Source organism: Metarhizium acridum, assembly GCF_019434415.1.
Source record: "Metarhizium acridum strain ARSEF 324 chromosome Unknown scaffold_234, whole genome shotgun sequence".
Lineage (NCBI taxonomy): Eukaryota > Fungi > Ascomycota > Sordariomycetes > Hypocreales > Clavicipitaceae > Metarhizium > Metarhizium acridum.
The window spans coordinates 746987-765405 of record NW_027094021.1 but is presented as its reverse complement, the minus strand read 5'-3'; the positions used below and the strand labels follow the sequence as shown (position 1 = coordinate 765405).

Sequence of the window (18419 nt, the reverse complement as noted above, 5' to 3'; positions counted from 1 at the left end):
TTTTAATTATACGAGATATAAGGGATATAGTCTTAAAGCTCCTATTTTACGTAACGTTATTAATCGCGTTATAAGTAGATAGGGTTTTCTAACTACCTTATAAAAAATATTTTAAAATATTATTTATATATAATTAAGTAAAATAAAAATATATTTTAAATTTTTATATTAATTATATATATTATATATATATAAATAACATTTAAAAAGCATTTATTTCTTATTAAATACTTAAAATAAACTAAGTTAATATCTTTATTTTTAGAAATCTTTCAACTTTAATATTTTACTTATTAATTAACTTATAAAGGATATTTTTATAGTATTATAATAAGCTAAAATTATAATATTCTTTAATTATTTTTATAAGCTTATAAGTCTACTTTTAAAGCTCTTATGATTATATATTATACTATAAATATAATTATAATATAATTAAATTATATTAAAACTATAAAAACTATACTATACTATAAACTACACTAAAAAACTATATGTAGTTTTTTTATTAATGCTTTAAGTAAAGTATAGTGTATTTTTAGAAAATTACATAATCTAATTTTTAAGCTTATAATAAGCTAGAAGGACCCACTTTTTATATAAGCTAATTGGTTATAATATTAGCTAATTTATATATTTACTATTATAATTCAAGTATTTTATTAGATTTATTATTAGTTATTTAAGCTTTTTTAAAAATTAAAAATGTAGTTTTCTTGTCAATGCTCTGGGTGCGATACAACACTGGTCTTGTAGGGAATCAAGTGACTGGGGTATTTTGCCCAGTGAGTTGTGTCCCGTATTACTGTTCAAATCGCTTCGCAGCTCGCACTATATCTTATAGCTAGTTATGTCTTCTGTTCTAAGCTTAGATGTCTGCTACAGCTAACGTATAGGAGTTTATACAAGCCGAAGACCATTTGTAAAGCACCAGTAATTATAGCTATAGCGTCTTAGGGTATACTCTATCAAACCCACATACTAAACCTCGCAATAGTGAATAGTAGCTTTTTGCCAAATACTCTATTCCGGGGTGCCTAGACAGATTTGTTATCGAAGCCATTGAATGGCTGATGTACGTCCCGCACATGCTTCTCTGTTATGCCACTACTTGTATTTCTCAAAACTCGAGGGTGAATAGCTTCCTGATAGATATATATACCCTTCTTGTAAAGTGCTGTATTATCTTTCGCGCCATCTATCGGCTTGCTCCTAGATTCAACGCGAGATCGGGACAGCAAAGGTGAGCTTTGAGATGATGAGATTTTCCCCTGCTTGGCAGTATTTCCGCTGGAAGAGTTTCAGGTATTCCCCTGCTACGCTATTCTCTAGGTAGGTAACGAACGAGAACTCTTTCTAGGAGATAGTCATATTCTCTTTTATTTTGAAATGATAGATGGACGGAGCATTCGAGGCCGGAGAGAGGCTCATCGCAGAGCTTGGCTGCTCCCTCAACTGGGCATTTTGAAAGCTACCTGAAGGATACGCTCGTAGTGGAAGCGCATTCTCGAGACAGAGTAACCGCTGGATATATACATGTGCCGATAGATATAGTGTAAATGACCTTGCCGGAAGGAAGGCGTTTACTGCGTACTAGGCCAACTGTGACAAGGGCTCAGTGAGAGCTTCGAGAAACAGCTCAATTCAGCTAATAACAGTCTTTGGTATCAAGGGTCCTTTGTTTTCTCGAGGCCCGGACGGGCTAAAAGCTCTGTAAATACAAGAAGTCGGTCAGTGTTGTGCCCTAATCCCGTGATTGTAGCCCTCGTGTAACCGTGTGACACCAACCGCGCCATGTAGCCGCGATCAACATGAGAATTCAGAGCCAGCCACAAACAAGGCTTTTCTCTTTGAACGAGTAAATATGGAGATGTTTTACCTTTGGGAAGCGCAGCTAAAACGCCACCGCAGACGTGCAACGTGTGGTGTGGCGCAAGGGAGACGAACGAACCCAGCTACAGGGCCGATTAGTCGTCCGGTGCCAAGTTTTATCAGAACTTTAGAAAACTCTATTTCTTTGCGTAAGCTGCCAACACGTGCTGCAGTGGGAGGGGGGGAGCATTTAACCAGATCAGGTACCTACGCGCGTGGCCCCTGGCTCTGGCGACAGCACAACTATCACAAGACAGGTCTTAAATTCATCACCAGCTACCAGAAGTCTGACGTATCCAGTGAAAAATTCTGACTAGCTGTCTTATCATAGCGGATGGGCTGGTGATGGTCACTAAAACACCCCTTGGCGCGCCAAGGTAGTTGGCTATCGCGCTCTATACAAGAAGATACCACCAGTACACCAGTACTCCTTGGTGGACAAATGTATTCTGCCACGGACTATGTGACTCCCGGCCAGCAAGCGGCGTCGTGGTCACAACATGGCGGCCACAGGTAGTTTCTTGGCTGTGTTTAGTGTCGAGCATGTCCAATGTCCAGGCGGCGCAATCCATGCCACGGTGGAGATGGTGGCCTGAGAAATATCTCTCAAACGGCTAGCGTCTGAATTAGTCGTTCCCGCATGAAGAAAACGTGTCAAATCTGCAGCACGGTGTCGATCATTGCCTCAAGCCGAGGAAGAGGCCATCGCGCTCAGTCAGGTGCTCCGTTCAATAACCCGTCGCCGCCCCAGGAGGCCGCAAAACCAACATCGATGCTCCTTGGAGATCCTGGGCGACCTAGAAACCGACCGATAGCTGGCTATATCGTCTGGGCTCGATCTATGCGCTCTGTATTGTTCAGCTCGTGCTCTCATCACCCATGATTGGATGCTCGACCGGACGTCCGGAAAACATGTCGCCCATCACTCCTTCCCAGCCGAGCCCGGCGCAGCAGGCGGCGAACAAGGCCGTAGGCATTGAGGAATACACACTCTGTGCGATTGGTATCGTGGTGACGATAATCCGGCTGTGCGCCCGGGCTACGGCCGTGGGTTGGAAAGGCCTCCGAGGAGACGACTACTTGGTCGTGGTGGCAGTGGTACGGTTTGGCCATTCCGCAATTCGGGGCACACGGCACATGGGTTAACGCATTCCAGGTCTTCTACGCCGTCATGACGACGCTTTCATCGTGTCTCGGCGGCATCGCGGGGGGGCATACAAACGCCGGCCTGACGGACGACGAGCGAGCGGCAATTCTACCCGACAGTCTCGAGTTTCAACAACGGTGCGTTCTTTGCAAAGAGTAGCCAAGACGAACGAGCAGTTTCTGACTCTGAAAATAGGGTGATTGGCTCCAAGTTGCAGATTGGCGGCTGGCTGAGCTATTTGGCGTGTCTCTGGACGCTGAAAGCGTCGCTGTTGGTCTTGTACCTTCGGTTGACGGTGCGTAGAGGCATAGTTCTATACGAGCGTCTTGTTTTGCCATCTGTGAGCTGACACATGCAGCAGAGAGATCTTGGGCGGCACTACGTCGTGCGCGTTTATATTGGCTTTGGCCTGCTTGTTGCCAGCTGGGTCGCCGTGCTGGCAAACCTCTTCCTCGCCTGCCGACCCTTCAACAAGTATTGGCAGATTGAACCAGATCCCGGCAGTAAGTTGGTCGTGTTTGCAATGGTTTAGCCGCAGCGTGTTGACTATTGTACTACTAGATATCTGTCAGCCTACCGTGTCCCGCCACATCGTCTGGGTCAACCTGTCGCTCAATGTACTTACCGACTTCTATCTCATCTCCATACCGGTCCCCTTGCTTTGGCAATCGTCCATGAGAACCCTCAAGAAAGTAGGGCTCATGGTGCTATTCAGCGGAGGCTTGCTCGTTGCCCTCTGCGCCATTCTTCGTTCCAGCCTGGTTTTCAACGTAGGTCCCCCCTTCCTCTTTCCCCCAGACCGTCAAGCTCTTGGAGTCCATTGACCAGTGTGTTGTGTTGTAGCATCCCCCCAGCCGCGGCGCGCGGCTTGCATGTCTGTGGGCTGCTCGAGAAGTCTTCGTCGCGGTTGTCACGACCAACCTCCCCATCGTGTTTCCGCGCTTGGTGCATTGGCTCGCGCCAGTCTTTGGCTCGATACTGTCGCTGGGCTCCCAGAAGATGGAAAAAGTACCAACTGGCGTTCGGACGGTGGGCGGTGGCGGTGGAAAAGGCCCGAGCTGGCTTGGCCGTGGCCCGCCGACTCCAAACCCCATCACGAACCTGACCTTGACATCGAGCGAGGCGGAGAGCATCGACTCCACCGATTTGAAGGCTCTCGACGCCACATGCCTGCCAAGCTCAGAACGCAAGTCGATGGATTCATCGTCCAAAGGCTGATGTTGACAAATCAAGACGCCACAGCGGCGCATTCGCCATCACCACGCGACTGGCCGCCTTGCGCGGCTGAAATTCTCGTCCAATGTGGGAGCGGTCAAGAGTGAAAACTAGAGTCCACCGGCGAGCCACGACCTCCACCATGGCCTCCCATCTCGAGACCCGACGCGTTGCTATACTAGTTACCACGGAGCAATCAGACAAATTGCGGCAAATGGAGGCAGTCAACATGCACTTGACCTCATCACATAGAGTTTGATACACTCATCATGTACAGGGACGCGTCGTACCCCGGAACAATACCGTCACCTGTCCGCGGAGAGCCTAGAGCGACGTCGAGTTCTTCTTCTTACAGGAGCAGTCCATGCCCCGCATCAATTGACGTTGGGGATGCGAAATCCAAGCATCATGACTCGATGGGTCAGCGTACCACCATGCACTGTGGGGAGTCGTACGTTGCCGCATCAATTGACTGTACGAGACACGCGTCGTTTTCCAGGGGATCAAATTCTACAGGCTGAACGGCCCAGGCCGAGCAGAATAGTGCGGGAGCGGCTTAGGATAGTAGACGGTTCTCGTGGAAGAGTTATTGAAGCTAGTTTTCACCAAGACAACGCCTTAAGAGATCTACGCTTATATAATTTACTTGTTAGACTTGCGCGCAAGGAAAGATCTCTGTAGGCTAGGGCGAGGTGCTAATCGAGCGCGGGTAGCCGTTGGGCGTTTGCCAGCAACCAGCTCTAGGTTCCAAGACAGCCGGGCAACTGAGCGACCGCATGTATTAACCCTACCAAGTGTAAATTTTTTGTATAGACGACAATAACAGGCCCGGCTGGTAAAATCACGAAAGTGTGGCGACGCTATAAAAAAAAGAAGGAAGCTTAGAATACACTATCCCGTTGTAAATAAAGGACTGCCGTGTAATACCTTGCCTCATTCATACCCTGGGAGTCTTTTTTTATTAGTAGAAGAGTACGACGTTGGTTTCATTCAGAAACATGCGTAATAGATGCCACCTCAATAATGAGCACTCGTCACCAAGAACATTTACTTACTCGAGCGTTGGGCGGAAGACGTAAGCCGCGATGCCAAGCAACGGGCTGCATTATCGAAAGACGGGGAATCCCATGACAGAGGCGGTCGGATTTAGAACCTAGGATTGCAATCGTATCAGTCTTGCCATGTCGCGGATTCGACGCGCCTAGTCGATGTCATGAGAGCTGCCAGAAGGGAAGCTCAGTGACCGCCGCATGTTCATTAAGCATTCCTCAACGCCAGCACCAGCATACACGGGTTTATTCAACAAGAGTTACAAAGCGCGACCAACTGGAATCTAGGCCCGGTCTAATTGGTGGTGGCCACAAGGCTTCTATCGAGGCTGATGCGAGGGACACTTCAGCTGCTCCGGGGCTTGGAGCCGGAACCGCCACTCGACGACCATCATCACATGATGGATTTGCCATGCATGTATTTCGTGGAATATAAGTCGGACATTCCCAGGGCGGCCATCAGCCATTCAGACTTGTCAGTTTTGGGGGAATTTACACCTGCCTTGATTCCAGCTTCATTCTCGCAACAAGATGAGTCCGTCTTCGTCCATGCTGGCATACCCAAATGCAGCCTTCTAACATCTCACCCAGACGTTTCAGATGGAAAAGTCATCGGCTACGAGACTGGAGAGATTCCAGCTCAAGGCGCAGTGACCATCGAGCTCACGGTCGGCGTTCCTGGTATTCCTCTCCAGGCATGCATTGATTCCCAGTACAAAGACAGTCTGGCCATGGACAAGCGCCCGGGAATGTACATGAAGTACTTGCCATTCCGCTACGATGAAATCACCGCCAAGCAATTCACCGGCGGCTCTTATCTATTCGATACCTGGGAGAACGCCAAGGAATACGCCCGCTGGCTGCGTGAGGACTACGAGGTCGGCGATGAGCCCAAGACCAAATTTCTCGAGCGGCCGCTATTTGAGGAGCCGAGCTGTCGGGTTTGGAAAGTAATCGGCGCGCATAGCTTTGTTCCGATCGAGGAGCACGCCGTTGGTCGCCTACAATACTGGTCCTACGACGCTGCGGATGCGGAAACAACTTTGCGCGAGCATTGTCAGAAGTTGAAGGACGCGGCTGAGGCACAGAATGCTGCGGCCTTTTGGCTGTTTTATAATGCTGAAGATAAAATGTTCGGCATTCAGCTGGCTTTTAGGAAAGAAAGGGGAAATGACGAGTCTTCGGCAAGGAAAAGTGTCGCCGCCGTGGCGGCCAAGCCGGGTTTGGAGCAGTTGTTGCCAAAGGATTTTGTTTCCAAGTCCTTGTTTGACCGCTCCGGTCTTTTTTTGACCATTTGGCTGCCAAAGTCTCGCGATGCTGGAGGATCTGCGCGACTCATCCCAAACTATCCTCTCGTGCCCGCTATTACGCAGCTGGAGTCCTAACAGCCGGCCAGAGAGTAGTTCGCATTCGGAATCTTTGATAAGTTTTGACCTGTAATTTAGTTTTGATTATTTTTTTAATCAATCAAATCTAATTAGTAATTAAATTTTACTTGCTCCGCTTAAGCCTCATCTTGGAGCAAGCCTCACCGAGTGGCTGGTATTGGCCCTTGATGTATGTAAAATGGAAACCTCTGGTGCTTTCAGCTATTGTGAACCGCTTAATTATTTAATTTACTTACCTGGAAAGAGTTGAGTGCTCCCGCAGACTCTCAGCTGTAGTTGGAGAGTTAATGGTGCGTGAATAGACAGGGTTGCTACAAGCAGAGTCCAATGTCAACAGGCCTTATATTCTTGATTTGTGTAACACGGGCATTGCTCCTACGATAGGTCGTGTTCCAACGTAAGACTGCCGCAACGAAATTGCACCTGTGCCAAATGGGGGGTTCATTCTGTGAAGCAGTAAGGAAATAAAGATTCCACAGCTCGCCAGTAAATCCACACCCGGCATTCGGGATGACTCGAGTACGAAACTAGTGGTTCAGTTCAATTCCAGCTTTGCCAATGTTGGGCCGAACATTTGCGGGGGTCATGGGGATCTAAGACTCCGTGACAAGAGTAAATGGTAGCGTATGGATTTCGCAGTCAGACATCGAAGCTGTGCGGGCGCGCTGTGACTGCTGATATTGTCGTGAGCAGAGTTGGTTGGCTTCACTTCGGAGGGTACGGGGAGAGGCTAGGTAGTCCGGGGTCATACATCGTGGTCTTGTATCAAATCATCCATATTAGATGAATTTTCCAAATCTTCTCGGCAACAGCAATGGTTGACATTGTAGATGGCCCAAATGAGAATCGTGAGATGGCCTTCATTTAGCATATCAGCGCTGCCAGCAATGAGTGGAATCATATTGCGTATTACCGAGCCTTTAGAATCAGTCTTATTCTTCCGTTTAAAGTCACCAAATGTAGCGTCTGAAACGCGCGATGGTGATAAAGAGGCTCTAGCGGCTGACAGATGTTGTCTAATACTATCCATATCAGAAGGCTCTGGGGTTGACGGGCCGTCTTGAAGTTCATATTCGTCTTGGTAAATATTGTCATCGATAAGATGTTGTTCAAGGTTGTCGTCGTATGCGGATGACCGCCTAGTTGCTGAAGAAAGGCTTGTCGCACGACTGTGGTCACTGACTTTGCGACGAGACGGAGGATAGAAGTCATGTTATAGGGTAGGGAACAACAGAGGGTTCTGGCTGCTATGGCAGGATGAGTCTATATGACACCAGAATCTCAACGGTTATTGTCAATCTTACCGTTCCAAGATGGCCAAGATCTGGCCCGCCGTGTCTTGCAAATGCAGCAATATCTCCAGATGATACGCCAACGAATTCCATACCTTTTGGAGGATGATGCCCTGGTCGATTGTTCCGTCGATCGAGTTCTCGCAAGGCACGAGAGAGGTGGATCTTTGTCAAATCATCCCAAAAGCAAGGCGAGAAGTTGGAGACACCACGACAACCTGTCCTCGGCTTCTTTGGAATAACATGGCCTTGCTAGAGATGGTCTGCAATTCCCCTTTTTCCATTTTGTCCACTCGCCATAAGCGACGAAGATAGGGTGGGAAGAATAAATTGTCAAGAGGGCGGCCACGTCTGCGGTCAGCGGCCTTCATAGGCGCCAGAGAATCTGCCCGTGGCTCACGATTAGCGGAGAGCATATCGTATTTCAATGCAGAGGAAGCTCGTTTTGCGAGTGGAAGCCATTCGGCCAGCCATTAGCCGCCTATCAGGGACTGGCCGAACATGTGCAAGATGCCATCATATGAATGCAGGCTGCGTGCTGAAGCGGGAATGAGAAGTCCCAAATGGGGAGAGTTTATCCTGTGGCTTAGACACCAGACCCGATAAGTTATTACAGGGTAATTCAGTACCCCGTAACTCCGTAGAAGCTATCCTATCTGTATGGTCGCGCCTTTATGAGTCAGCTAGTTTTGATACAGATATTTTGATGAACTCTGCTTAGATATATCTATTAATTAAATAGGCTATCAAATAAATATTATCCTGTGGTGCAGATTGATAAATCTGGTGGGGTTCGAGCGGTGTTTAGGCTTGGATGCGGCGTATGCGTTGTTCTGGTCATTTTGCTACTTCGAACTTCCGCAACCCATTGCGCAAGATTTGTTTGATAGAAAAATTAATGTTGTTTTATGCTGATATATTTTGTTTGGTCAGTCACACAAAATAGAGGGGTAAACACACACGCACACAAAATGAATAAGTTGTGGCGTGGCCACGCCCCAGGTGCCATTTTGACATCCTCAGCGCCACCCCATCTTCATCCTCACACATTCCATACACGTCACCATAGAGTCGCAGACGCTGTCGCAGATTTGCTATTTGGGTCTGAGCGGAAAACTAGACCTTAATCTCGACTTTTACGCGCCCGGATGGACTCGGCCGGTAAAGGACCTTCGCCAGCCGTCGGCCGCTCCAATGTCGATGCTTTTCTGGCCACACTCTCCCCCTGGGATCTCCTGTATCTTCGCGGCAAGTTTCGCAGCGGCGGCATCCCCGTTACTGGTCTGGCTGGACTACCAGATCTGCCCGCCGAGATACTCTCCTTGATCGTCATACAGCTCACGCTAGACGACATTGCGAACTGCCGGCTGGTGAGTCGCGACTGGTACTCGTCGTGGACCCAAGGAGCCGTCATCACAGCACTGAGTCATTTCTTCTTCCCCGGCCTCATAGAGAAGCATAAACAGCTCGGCAACCCTCAATCACCACAGAAACTTGTCCAGGCGTCCATGGCAAAGGCCCTTCGAAGACGGCACGCCCGGCCAAGCCGCTCATCCTTCATCCTCTGGAGAGAGCGACACTGTCCGGTGTTCAAAAGGCCCGGAGAAGAAGCAGAAGAGCCTTTGAATCGTTGTCGCTTATCTTTTATGTCAGAGGGACCGGGTGCTTTCTACGACAGGGGCCGCCTGGCATGGCAGGCAAACGATCTCAAGATTGTCGTGGACGATTTGCGCACATGTGAACGCCACGACTGTAGCTTGACAGAAATGCATCTTCGGGGCCAAAACTTGATGATTCAGGGAATGTCGCGTGAGCTTCTCGTGTTTGTTGCGAAGCGAGGTGGCGCTGGATCCAACTACAATACGATGTGAGCGCGAGACAGCCCACCTATTGTGCCGGTCTACTAACTTCGTCTAGGCAAATATGGCACACCGATCTGAAAGACTGGAGGCGTGTTACGCTACCTGGCCCTTTTGCTAGATGTTTTGTCCAAGGCGAGCGAGTAGCATTCGTCACAAGACAACATTTGGTGGTAGCTTGGTCCTGGAAGGGCGGGGCTACCGAGATCGACGTATCTGGGGAGATGAATCGGCCGCCCGAGGACTATGAAGGCCCGAGGTCACGCCCTGGTGTGATATTGCACCCCGAGAAACTAGACACGTTATATGTGGCGTCTATGTTTGGGTCAAAACTGGGTAAGTCGGCCCGCCTTCCCCCAAACTTTGTCTTTCTGCACTTTGACGCCAACACTGCCACCTAGATTCCGGCGGAATTGGACAATCTCAGAAACGCCGCTTTTTGATGTCTGTGGTTCGCTACGAAGGTGGTCAACCAACCAAAAGATGGCAGGAACTCGTCCAGGAAGACTCGCTAAGCAACACTTACGACGACCACGACTCCATACAATTTCCCTTCCAGGTCACACTGCCATGTTCGAAAATGGGCCCCAATGGGCTATACAATCTCGGCACAGTACTTACGGCCAGCGATTTGGGAATTGACCCTGTACAAATCGTAGAACTCGCGACTACAGCATTCAACGTCTACAAGGAGTCATTCATACAGCGCAAGTTTGTGAAAAGCGGTGGAAATGGCATCATCAACCGGTTGCAGTTACACTATGAGCCGTCGCTATTTGGCCCATGCGATCAGGAGGAGCTGCTGACGACATGGTCACAGGAGCACGTTTCCATCCCTCGGTTGGTGCATTTGGACTCTGCAGATCGACGACCAGACCCTGATAAGGTGGCGGCGGATGATGTCGTCTTGTTTCTGAAGGAATTGGATAAGTGCGTGCCAGTGTCGGAGCATTGCTGGATATTGGGCGACGAAGACTTTCAGATACACGTCACGTCGCAGGGTATCTTGGTGTGGTCATTTACCGAGGAGACGAGGTTGCCGGTTATGAATGGTCCAAGGAGCCTGGAGGGACCTCAAGGCTGACTGATCCTATACCGCCAACTTATTTTGAGCCGTTTGCGGGGCGATTCACTTATTAATATGTCAATTCAGTATCCACAGGGCCCCGGGTAGCAGCTGGTGACGTCAAGTGACATTAAAAATAGCGAAGATTATAGCGTTTATGATATAGCGTTTTGTAACCTAGATTTTTATGGGTACTTATATTATCATATAAAATGTTCAGGGATTCAGGTACCATGTAAAATCAAGCTTTTAATTGGGTGCTCATCCCCGCAGCTACATAATTGTAGTCTTCGCTGCCTTGCCAACATGAACCCCACAGATGTCAGCATCGAGACTGACGAGCATTTGAGGGTACAGCGCCCGGAATGGGTCCCGCTTTGGTGCCCGTCGGGCCATTTTAGGGAGGTGCTTAGCTGCGCATCTCCTTGTGTGTCCCGGAATATGGCGAACATGAAGTGTCAAGTGCCAATTGATTGCACGTGGCTTGCGGACGTTGGACCAGCCGGGTGGGACCTGTGATAACTAGTAGTTATATCATACCAGATAAGCAAGCATGCACTACGGAGTACCGGGAGAGTTCTCCACGTTTGGTAGTGCAGCTGGCAGACCTATAACAGGACCAACCAGTATCACACTCCTGCCCCAGGGCATTGACGCGGTCTGGCTTTTCGTTTTCCCGTCGGCGCCACGGAAGACTTTGGAATGATCAATGCCTACGTAAGCGGCTTGTACTCGGCAAAGAAGCCGTAGAGGTGAGGGGCAGCTTTACCATGAAACCAAGTCAACTCCGATTACGTGACATTTGCTGGCCAGCACATCAATCATCAACAGGCCCCTTGATAGTCAGCCGCGTTCCCTCCATGGCACCTCAAGCTCCTTGACCCAAGCGCTCAGCCGCTGCCAGTGTGACCTAATCTGGTCCACTCGGTGCCACTTCTCCAAGGTCATGCAGCCTCCCCGTGGCCTCCCCACCGCCTAGCCTTGGCCCCAGTGCCATCTCGAGCTTCCGTTATCGCAGCCCAGTCCAACATCCAGTCACCCTAATTGCTTGCACATCCCCTGTGCAGTGTCTCTCTGTTTTTCCATCTCCTCTTTTCTCAACGGCATAAACACGAAACATTGAAAGTCTCCTTACTCTACTGCGAACGTTTCCAACGGCGGCCGTCATCGGTGTTATCGGAGACGATGACGATGCTCACGTCCTCATCTTCCGATGCCCTCAACCGCGCCGCCCCAACCCCCATCGCCCGAGTCATAGATAGCGAAGCGTCATCAACCATCAGCGCCTATGACGACGACGACAGCTTCGACCAGGAGTCGGCCCAGCGCCGCCGCCTACTCTGCCAGAAACAAGTTGTGCGCATCACCTCCCTGATATTCGCCACCTGTGCTGCCCTCTGTGCCGGCTCCATTGTCGTGTTCTCGCTATACGCCCCGCGATTCCAGTCCCGCCTACGGTACACCCAGTTCCAGGTCAATGGCGTCGCCATCGCAGGCTCCGTGGCCATGTACCTCCCCATCTCCGTCGTGGGGTACGTATGCGACCGCGTTGGTGTTGCACCGCTCTCGCTCTTGTCAGCCGTCTTATTCGGAACCGGCTACGGTACTGCCGCCGCGATATACCGAAAGCTCGATGTCGACTACAACGTCCTCGGGAAGCCGCATGGCGTGGGAAATGAATGGTCGTACCCGGCCATGATCTTCGCCTTTGTGTGCGTCGGCTCAGCGACCTGCAGCATGTACATGGCTTCGGTGTCGACATGCGCAAAGAACTTTGGCAAGGGCAAATACAGAGGGCTGGCTCTGGCCATGCCCATCGCAGGATTTGGCCTGAGCGGCATGTGGTTGAGCCAATTCGGGAGCCGCTTCTTGTACGAAACGAAACCCGACGGGTCCAGGGGCGATATTGACGTATTTCGCTTCTTCCTCTTCCTGGCCATTTTGCTCTCCGTCATGGGCTTCCTCGGCTTCTTCTTGCTGCGTGTCGTCGATGAGCAGGACCTCATCGAAGAAGCCATCGAGGAACTGGAATCGAGCGGTCTGCTCAATGGCAGCACGCTTCTCGGCCGGGCACAGCCGGGCTACGGCTCAGCCGCTTCCGTGGGCAACCAGGCAAACGCAGAATCCGGCCCCTTGCTAGACCCATCAAAGGACGATGACGCGCTGTGGAAAAAGAATCGGGTTCTCAACGTGGAGACGCTTCAGTTTCTCACAGACCGTACTATGTGGCAATTCGCCCTGGGCTTTTTGCTCATGATTGGTCCTGCGGAAGCCTTCATCAACAACCTTGGAACCGTCATCGGCACCCTGACGCCTCCCGAAACTGAGGGCTTTGGCAAGACGACCTCGGTCGCTACACACGTCTCCATCTTTGGTGTCACCAGCACCATTTCACGACTACTCATCGGCAGCCTTACCGACTTGCTTGCTCCCGCCCCGGAGACGCAACACCTCCAGCTCTCCTCCTCCCACCACAGCATCCACCAGTCTTCGCGGCTCCAACGCCTCACCATTTCTCGCGTCACGTTCATCCTCTTCTTCGCAATGCTCATGTCTGTAGGCTTCATATTTCTCGCCTCCGGGGTTGTGCAGAATCATGCCGACCGCTTCTGGGTTGTTTCTGGTCTAGTAGGAGCTGGCTATGGTGCCGTCTTTAGCTTGTCGCCTCTGATTGTCACCATTATTTGGGGCGTAGAGAACTTTGCCACCAACTTTGGCATAATCGCCATGTTGCCAGCTCTGGGGTCGACCTTTTGGGGGCTCATTTACTCGGGTATCTACCAGGCGGGCGCCAAGGGGTCCTCGCCACCGTCCGATGGCACGGGCGACGATTTGTTTTGTTACGGCAAACATTGCTACTCGGCGACATTTTGGGCCGCGGGAATATGTGTCTGGCTGGGGTGTGTGTCGGTGTTGTTTGCATGGAAAGGTAGAGGTGGTTGGAAAGAACGGGAGATTGTTATTTGAGAATCAATTTTTTTCTCCCTTTATTTCTTTTTGGGGGGAATCAGCAACATGTACGGAGTAAAGCGCCTAGAGATACTGCGTCACATGTACGGAGTATGCCGCATCATTTTTTCACGTGGAGTTTGGCCGGAAATTTTAATCTGAGCATTTCTGCCTTGACGAATCATTGCTGCGTAAAAGTAGCAGCTTGTTATTGACCCGGGATGCTATCCCAGTCGGCAAAATTAACCTACGGCTGCCCCTTGTCAACCATCTAGGTCCCCAACTCAAGTAGTCCGGCTATTGAGCAGCGACAAGGGTCATTTCCCGCTTTGCGAAATAGCCAGGATGTTGCTAAGCATCTTTCATACGAGCTCAAGTGGAAGTAACGTGTCGATTTCATGCTTGGACAACGGCATCTTTGACCCGAGCAGGAACGAAGTTTGCCGTTTGGAAGTCCGTGTCGGCGATCCTGATCTGCATTCGTTGGCCATCCGATCATGGCTAGAAATTCCTCCATGTCTGGCCCAAGCCGACGGCTATGCTGCAAATGAAGCCAAGTCGCGAATTATATCTCAGGGCGGAGCCGAGATGATGGTCGTAGTGGGCTCCTTTGCCCGTCGGCCGTGATGGGACCTTCTCTGGCCGCTCAGCCCTACGGGGAAATGGCTGGAGAGATTGCATGAAATATGCCAGATGAATGAAATGAGGTGGAGTTTGTAAAAAGAAACAAGGGATCAAGGAAAGATGGGGGGAGTGGGAAGACAGATTATATAAAGATGTCGTGCGACGATGAACCCGTGCCCTGCACTGCAGACTTTCTCGCACAACTTTTGGTTTTTTTTCTTTTTGTTTGTTTTTCCCTGGCGCCGGAAAATTGCGAATTGAATAATTGATATAGCACACGCTATCGAACGGTCCGAGATTTGCAACGAGACGTTGGCCATGGCGCACAACATGAGGCCCGAGGGCGACTGGGAGAAGGGGCTCTGCGGCTGGGCTGGGTGCGGCAACTGTTTCTTGGCCTGGTGTTGCCCGTGTGTCAGTAAGTTTGTGTGTCTTTTTCCATCCTTCTCGCTTGGATTGCATGCTCAAGTTTTCCACGCAGTCTTTGGTAAAACATCCGGACGAATCGACCCCGACGCCGAGACCAAGGAGTGCGTCACCTTTGGTGCCATCCACCTCATCACCGGCTGTGGCTGCTTGTGCGTGTTTTCTTTCCCGACGTGAATATAGATAGGCATGGGGGGTTCTGACCAGCCACGCGTTTTTAGGTACAACATGTTCAAGCGCGAGGAGATCCGGCAGCGGTACAACATCGAGGGCAGCCTGTGCGGCGACTGCTGCACGAGTTACTGGTGCATATGCTGCGCGCTCACGCAGCAGGACAACGAGGTCAAGGGCCGCGAGACTGTCACGGGGGCGTACCAGGCTCAGCCGCCCATGATGGCGGTTCCTCAGGCGTGAGGAGGCGGCAAGTGTGTGCGTGTTGTAAAATGGTTGCGCGATAGTTTATCAGGGTCGGCCTTTGGGCCATGGAGGGGGAACAAGGTGTAGTAATGGCGACTTTTGGACCGCATATCCCGATATCTCAACGTATAAATGTGGCCTTTAGACACTCGACATAGGAGTATTGTGTTGCGGAGCGTCCCGCTGCGGCAGCATCGTCTTTTTTGCATTCTGCGTATCCTGGTGTTAGGTTTAATTGAGTTTTGAGTTTTGTTTGAGAACTAGCTGTTTTCTGTGCCATGTTTTTGGAAATTACATGGTTGGCTTTTTGGGCTGTTTTGTTGGGACGGGAATGTGAAGATATCTCGTCGGTCGTAGGTGTAGGTGCCATTGCCTGCGGCATCTGCTTTCAATAAGGTTATTTGGCGTTCCTCGGGGTTATGCTTCATCTGTCGCTGGGCTTATAGGCTGTCTCGTGAGGAGTAAAGGCATGGTGGTTCTTACCAAGGAACCCCCCGTTGGCCGGAAATGGCATATATCCAATGTTGAGGCTTTATAGATAGTGCGTCGACGTTGCACAACAAGTCAATTTAGAATCATCTGGCTGGGTTTCTTATTTGACGGTAACCGGAACCAGGCAAGACGACCGTCGCTGTGGTTCGTTTCTCTTCCTGCCTCACCGCCCATGGGAAGTGTTGATCATTGAGTCGGCGAAGCCACGGATGTCGCCGCTTGAGACTTCCATCCTTCGTTCCAACCTCGAACTACGACTTTTTTTCTTTCCATCGAGTGGTTTCGTGCGTCGTGTCAACTGCGGCAGTTGTCAATGTAAACAAGGAGTTGAGTCAGGTTGACACAAGTTGCCTCCGACCAAGTTGAGCATCAGATTTGGACACCGGTGACGGCCGCGCACGACGTTCTGTCGGCAGCGGCCAAACAAGACCAATACACGCAGTCTCCAATGCCAGCTACCACGGCAGGCTAGTCTGTCAGGGGGTTGTGCTGGGTTGTTCTGGCACGTCAAACGGTCCCAAAGCAACCCATGTGAAGCGGGTTGCGTCGTCAAGTACGTAACACGGCGAGCAACTGATTGATACGACCCTGTGCCGTCTCGAGCTCGGCCAATGCCGTTCAATATTGTAGAAGCATTCCTGCCCGAACTGGAAGAGTCACCTTTTCCCCTGCCAAGCCGCTGTCCCTTGGCCGCGTCGGCCCATCTCCGAGGGCATCGAAGGCGCCTTGAGGTTGCATCCAGCCGAGTCAATGTATGTAGTTCCAAACGCAAGTCGGTACGATCCTCCAGCCTTAGGCTTGGACCATATTGGCGGTTGTTGTTGGATCAATGGGGGTCTGACGATAATCGCATTCACCCCACAGGCGGATCGGCCGCGTACATGAAATCTTTGGCCACCAAGCGCAGATTTCATCGTATCCCTAGATTTTACATGGGATACGAAGATTTCAATGCCGTGGCGAGTTGCTGCAGGCCGCGTCCCGTTGGTACATATATCAAAATATGCCCCTCTCACAAGGGAGCCGTGAAGGAGACTATCCCGCGTCTTGAGCTGGTTGCTGACGCTCGACCTGGCTGCCATGCCGTGCTACGTTGCAATGGGAGCATTGTATCAGCGCCTGGCGTTCCCAAGCTCGAGCGCCAGCACACTCATCGGTTGGCAGATACTACTCGGCTTTGCGGTCGACAGCTCGACGGCTTTCGCCTCGGCCTTCTTCTCCAAGTCGCGAGTATCCGCCGTGTACATCATCTTTGTCTTTCTCGTTCTGTCCATTGCCGCACAGATTTACGCTTCAGAGTCCAGGCCGCATCCTCGGCATGCGACAGTCGCGGCGCTCTCGTTCCTATTCCCCAGCTCCAACAGCGTGTACTTTACCCAGCAAATGTCCTTGTGGCAGCTTGCCGGCCTTCCGGCGGACCTTGGCAAGATGCCCGCCGAGACGGCCGGGCTCTTCTCTACCTCGTACTCGGTCAGCCAGAGCAATCTGTTACTCTTCCTTGGCTTCGATATTCTCATCTATGCCGCGGCTGCCATTGGGGTCGAGAAGACTCTTCACGGCATCCATTACCGAAAGAGGCGGTTTACTCCACGGCCATCAACCGACTCGACGGGCGCCGTTGTACAGACTCGTGAGTTGAGAAAACGATTCAAACCAAGCTTGTTGTCGCGGATATGCTGCTGCTGTTGCTTTTGCCGTAGGAAAAAGACGGTCGCGGCCGTAGACGGCATCGGTTTCGAGGCGCAAAAGGGCCAGATTATGTGCTTGGTCGGGCCCAACGGTTCGGGCAAGACGACGACTCTCCATATGATGTCGGGCTTGATTAACCCAACCGGAGGGTCCGTCTCGCTGGAAGCCGCGCCATCGTAGGTCGGTATCTGTCCATAGCGCAACACCCTGTGGGATAACCTGACGGTCAAGGAGCACGTCCGCATCTGCAGCGGCATCAAGTCTGGTAGTCGGTCCAGCCAAGAGCTGGAGCAGTTGATCGGGCAGTGCGATCTCTCCCCCAAGCGCGAGTTCAAGGCCAGGGAGCTTAGTGGTGGCCAGAAGCGCAAGTTGCAGCTGGCCTGCATGTTTGTCGGCGACTCGTCCGTGTGCTTGATTGACGAGTGTACGTCCGGGCTGGATCCCCTTTCGCGGAGAGCAATCTGGGAGATTCTCCTCCAGCAGCGGGCCAAGCGCAGCATCATATTCACGACGCACTTCCTGGACGAGGTCGACGTTCTCGCCGACCACGTTGTTCTTCTTGCCGGCGGCAAAATCAAGTGTCAGGGCGCACCGGCTCAGCTTATAAAAGCCAGCACGGCGGGGGATATAAAGTCCTTGTTCCTCCGTCCGCGCCGGATCTGGGCCACCGGTACCCCCCTACGACGCACCAGGACAAGAAGATTGCAAAGCAAGAAGTGAACAGAATCGAGGGGATAGATGGAGTTTAGGGGTGTTACGTTATCAGGACCTATCCACGTCATGCGAACAATATCAGGAAAACCACGTCAATCATCATCCATTGAAAATTCTGAAACAGGTGGTTTATGATTCTGTGTTCGCTTCACTATTATTGCCATTGGCATTCTCCAATTCGGCGTTGGAGTAGCTAACACAAAGAGAGAATTATGGCCCG

At 50.9% G+C, this 18419-nt stretch overlaps 7 protein-coding genes across 7 annotated transcripts; all 7 read left to right on the top strand.

The window, feature by feature from the left end:
* Positions 1–3043: 3043 nt before the first annotated feature.
* On the top strand, positions 3044–3314 carry J3458_011799 (uncharacterized protein; the record flags this gene model as incomplete). The annotated part of the gene is made up of 2 exons (XM_066120000.1): positions 3044–3156; positions 3215–3314. Coding segments are annotated over 2 exons (213 nt in total), but the record flags the coding sequence as incomplete, so codon positions are not given.
* Positions 3315–3371: 57 nt separating this feature from the next.
* J3458_011798 (uncharacterized protein) lies at positions 3372–4237 on the top strand (the record flags this gene model as incomplete). The annotated part of the gene is made up of 3 exons (XM_007817906.2): positions 3372–3522; positions 3581–3789; positions 3863–4237. The coding sequence occupies 3 exons, from the start codon at positions 3372–3374 to the stop codon at positions 4235–4237; spliced, it is 735 nt and encodes a 244-aa protein (XP_007816097.2).
* A 1511-nt stretch (positions 4238–5748) lies between these two features.
* On the top strand, positions 5749–6771 carry J3458_011797 (uncharacterized protein). Its single transcript, XM_007817907.2, has 2 exons — positions 5749–5818; positions 5875–6771. Exons 1-2 carry the CDS (start codon positions 5815–5817, stop codon positions 6666–6668), a joined length of 798 nt encoding a protein of 265 aa, XP_007816098.2. The 5' UTR covers positions 5749–5814; the 3' UTR covers positions 6669–6771.
* A 2227-nt stretch (positions 6772–8998) lies between these two features.
* J3458_011796 (uncharacterized protein) lies at positions 8999–11129 on the top strand. Its single transcript, XM_007817909.2, has 3 exons — positions 8999–9830; positions 9881–10158; positions 10224–11129. Exons 1-3 carry the CDS (start codon positions 9112–9114, stop codon positions 10904–10906), a joined length of 1680 nt encoding a protein of 559 aa, XP_007816100.2. The 5' UTR covers positions 8999–9111; the 3' UTR covers positions 10907–11129.
* A 648-nt stretch (positions 11130–11777) lies between these two features.
* On the top strand, positions 11778–14482 carry MCH1_1 (putative monocarboxylate transporter mch1). The gene has a single exon (XM_007817910.2). The coding sequence runs from the start codon at positions 12074–12076 to the stop codon at positions 13853–13855; it is 1782 nt and encodes a 593-aa protein (XP_007816101.2). The 5' UTR covers positions 11778–12073; the 3' UTR covers positions 13856–14482.
* A 162-nt stretch (positions 14483–14644) lies between these two features.
* J3458_011794 (uncharacterized protein) lies at positions 14645–15503 on the top strand. The gene is made up of 3 exons (XM_066119999.1): positions 14645–14879; positions 14943–15039; positions 15109–15503. Exons 1-3 carry the CDS (start codon positions 14780–14782, stop codon positions 15299–15301), a joined length of 390 nt encoding a protein of 129 aa, XP_065975117.1. The 5' UTR covers positions 14645–14779; the 3' UTR covers positions 15302–15503.
* A 1391-nt stretch (positions 15504–16894) lies between these two features.
* Positions 16895–18205, top strand: J3458_011793 (uncharacterized protein; the record flags this gene model as incomplete). The annotated part of the gene is made up of 2 exons (XM_007810471.2): positions 16895–17661; positions 17737–18205. The coding sequence occupies 2 exons, from the start codon at positions 16895–16897 to the stop codon at positions 18203–18205; spliced, it is 1236 nt and encodes a 411-aa protein (XP_007808662.2).
* Between the last annotated feature and the right edge of the window lie 214 nt (positions 18206–18419).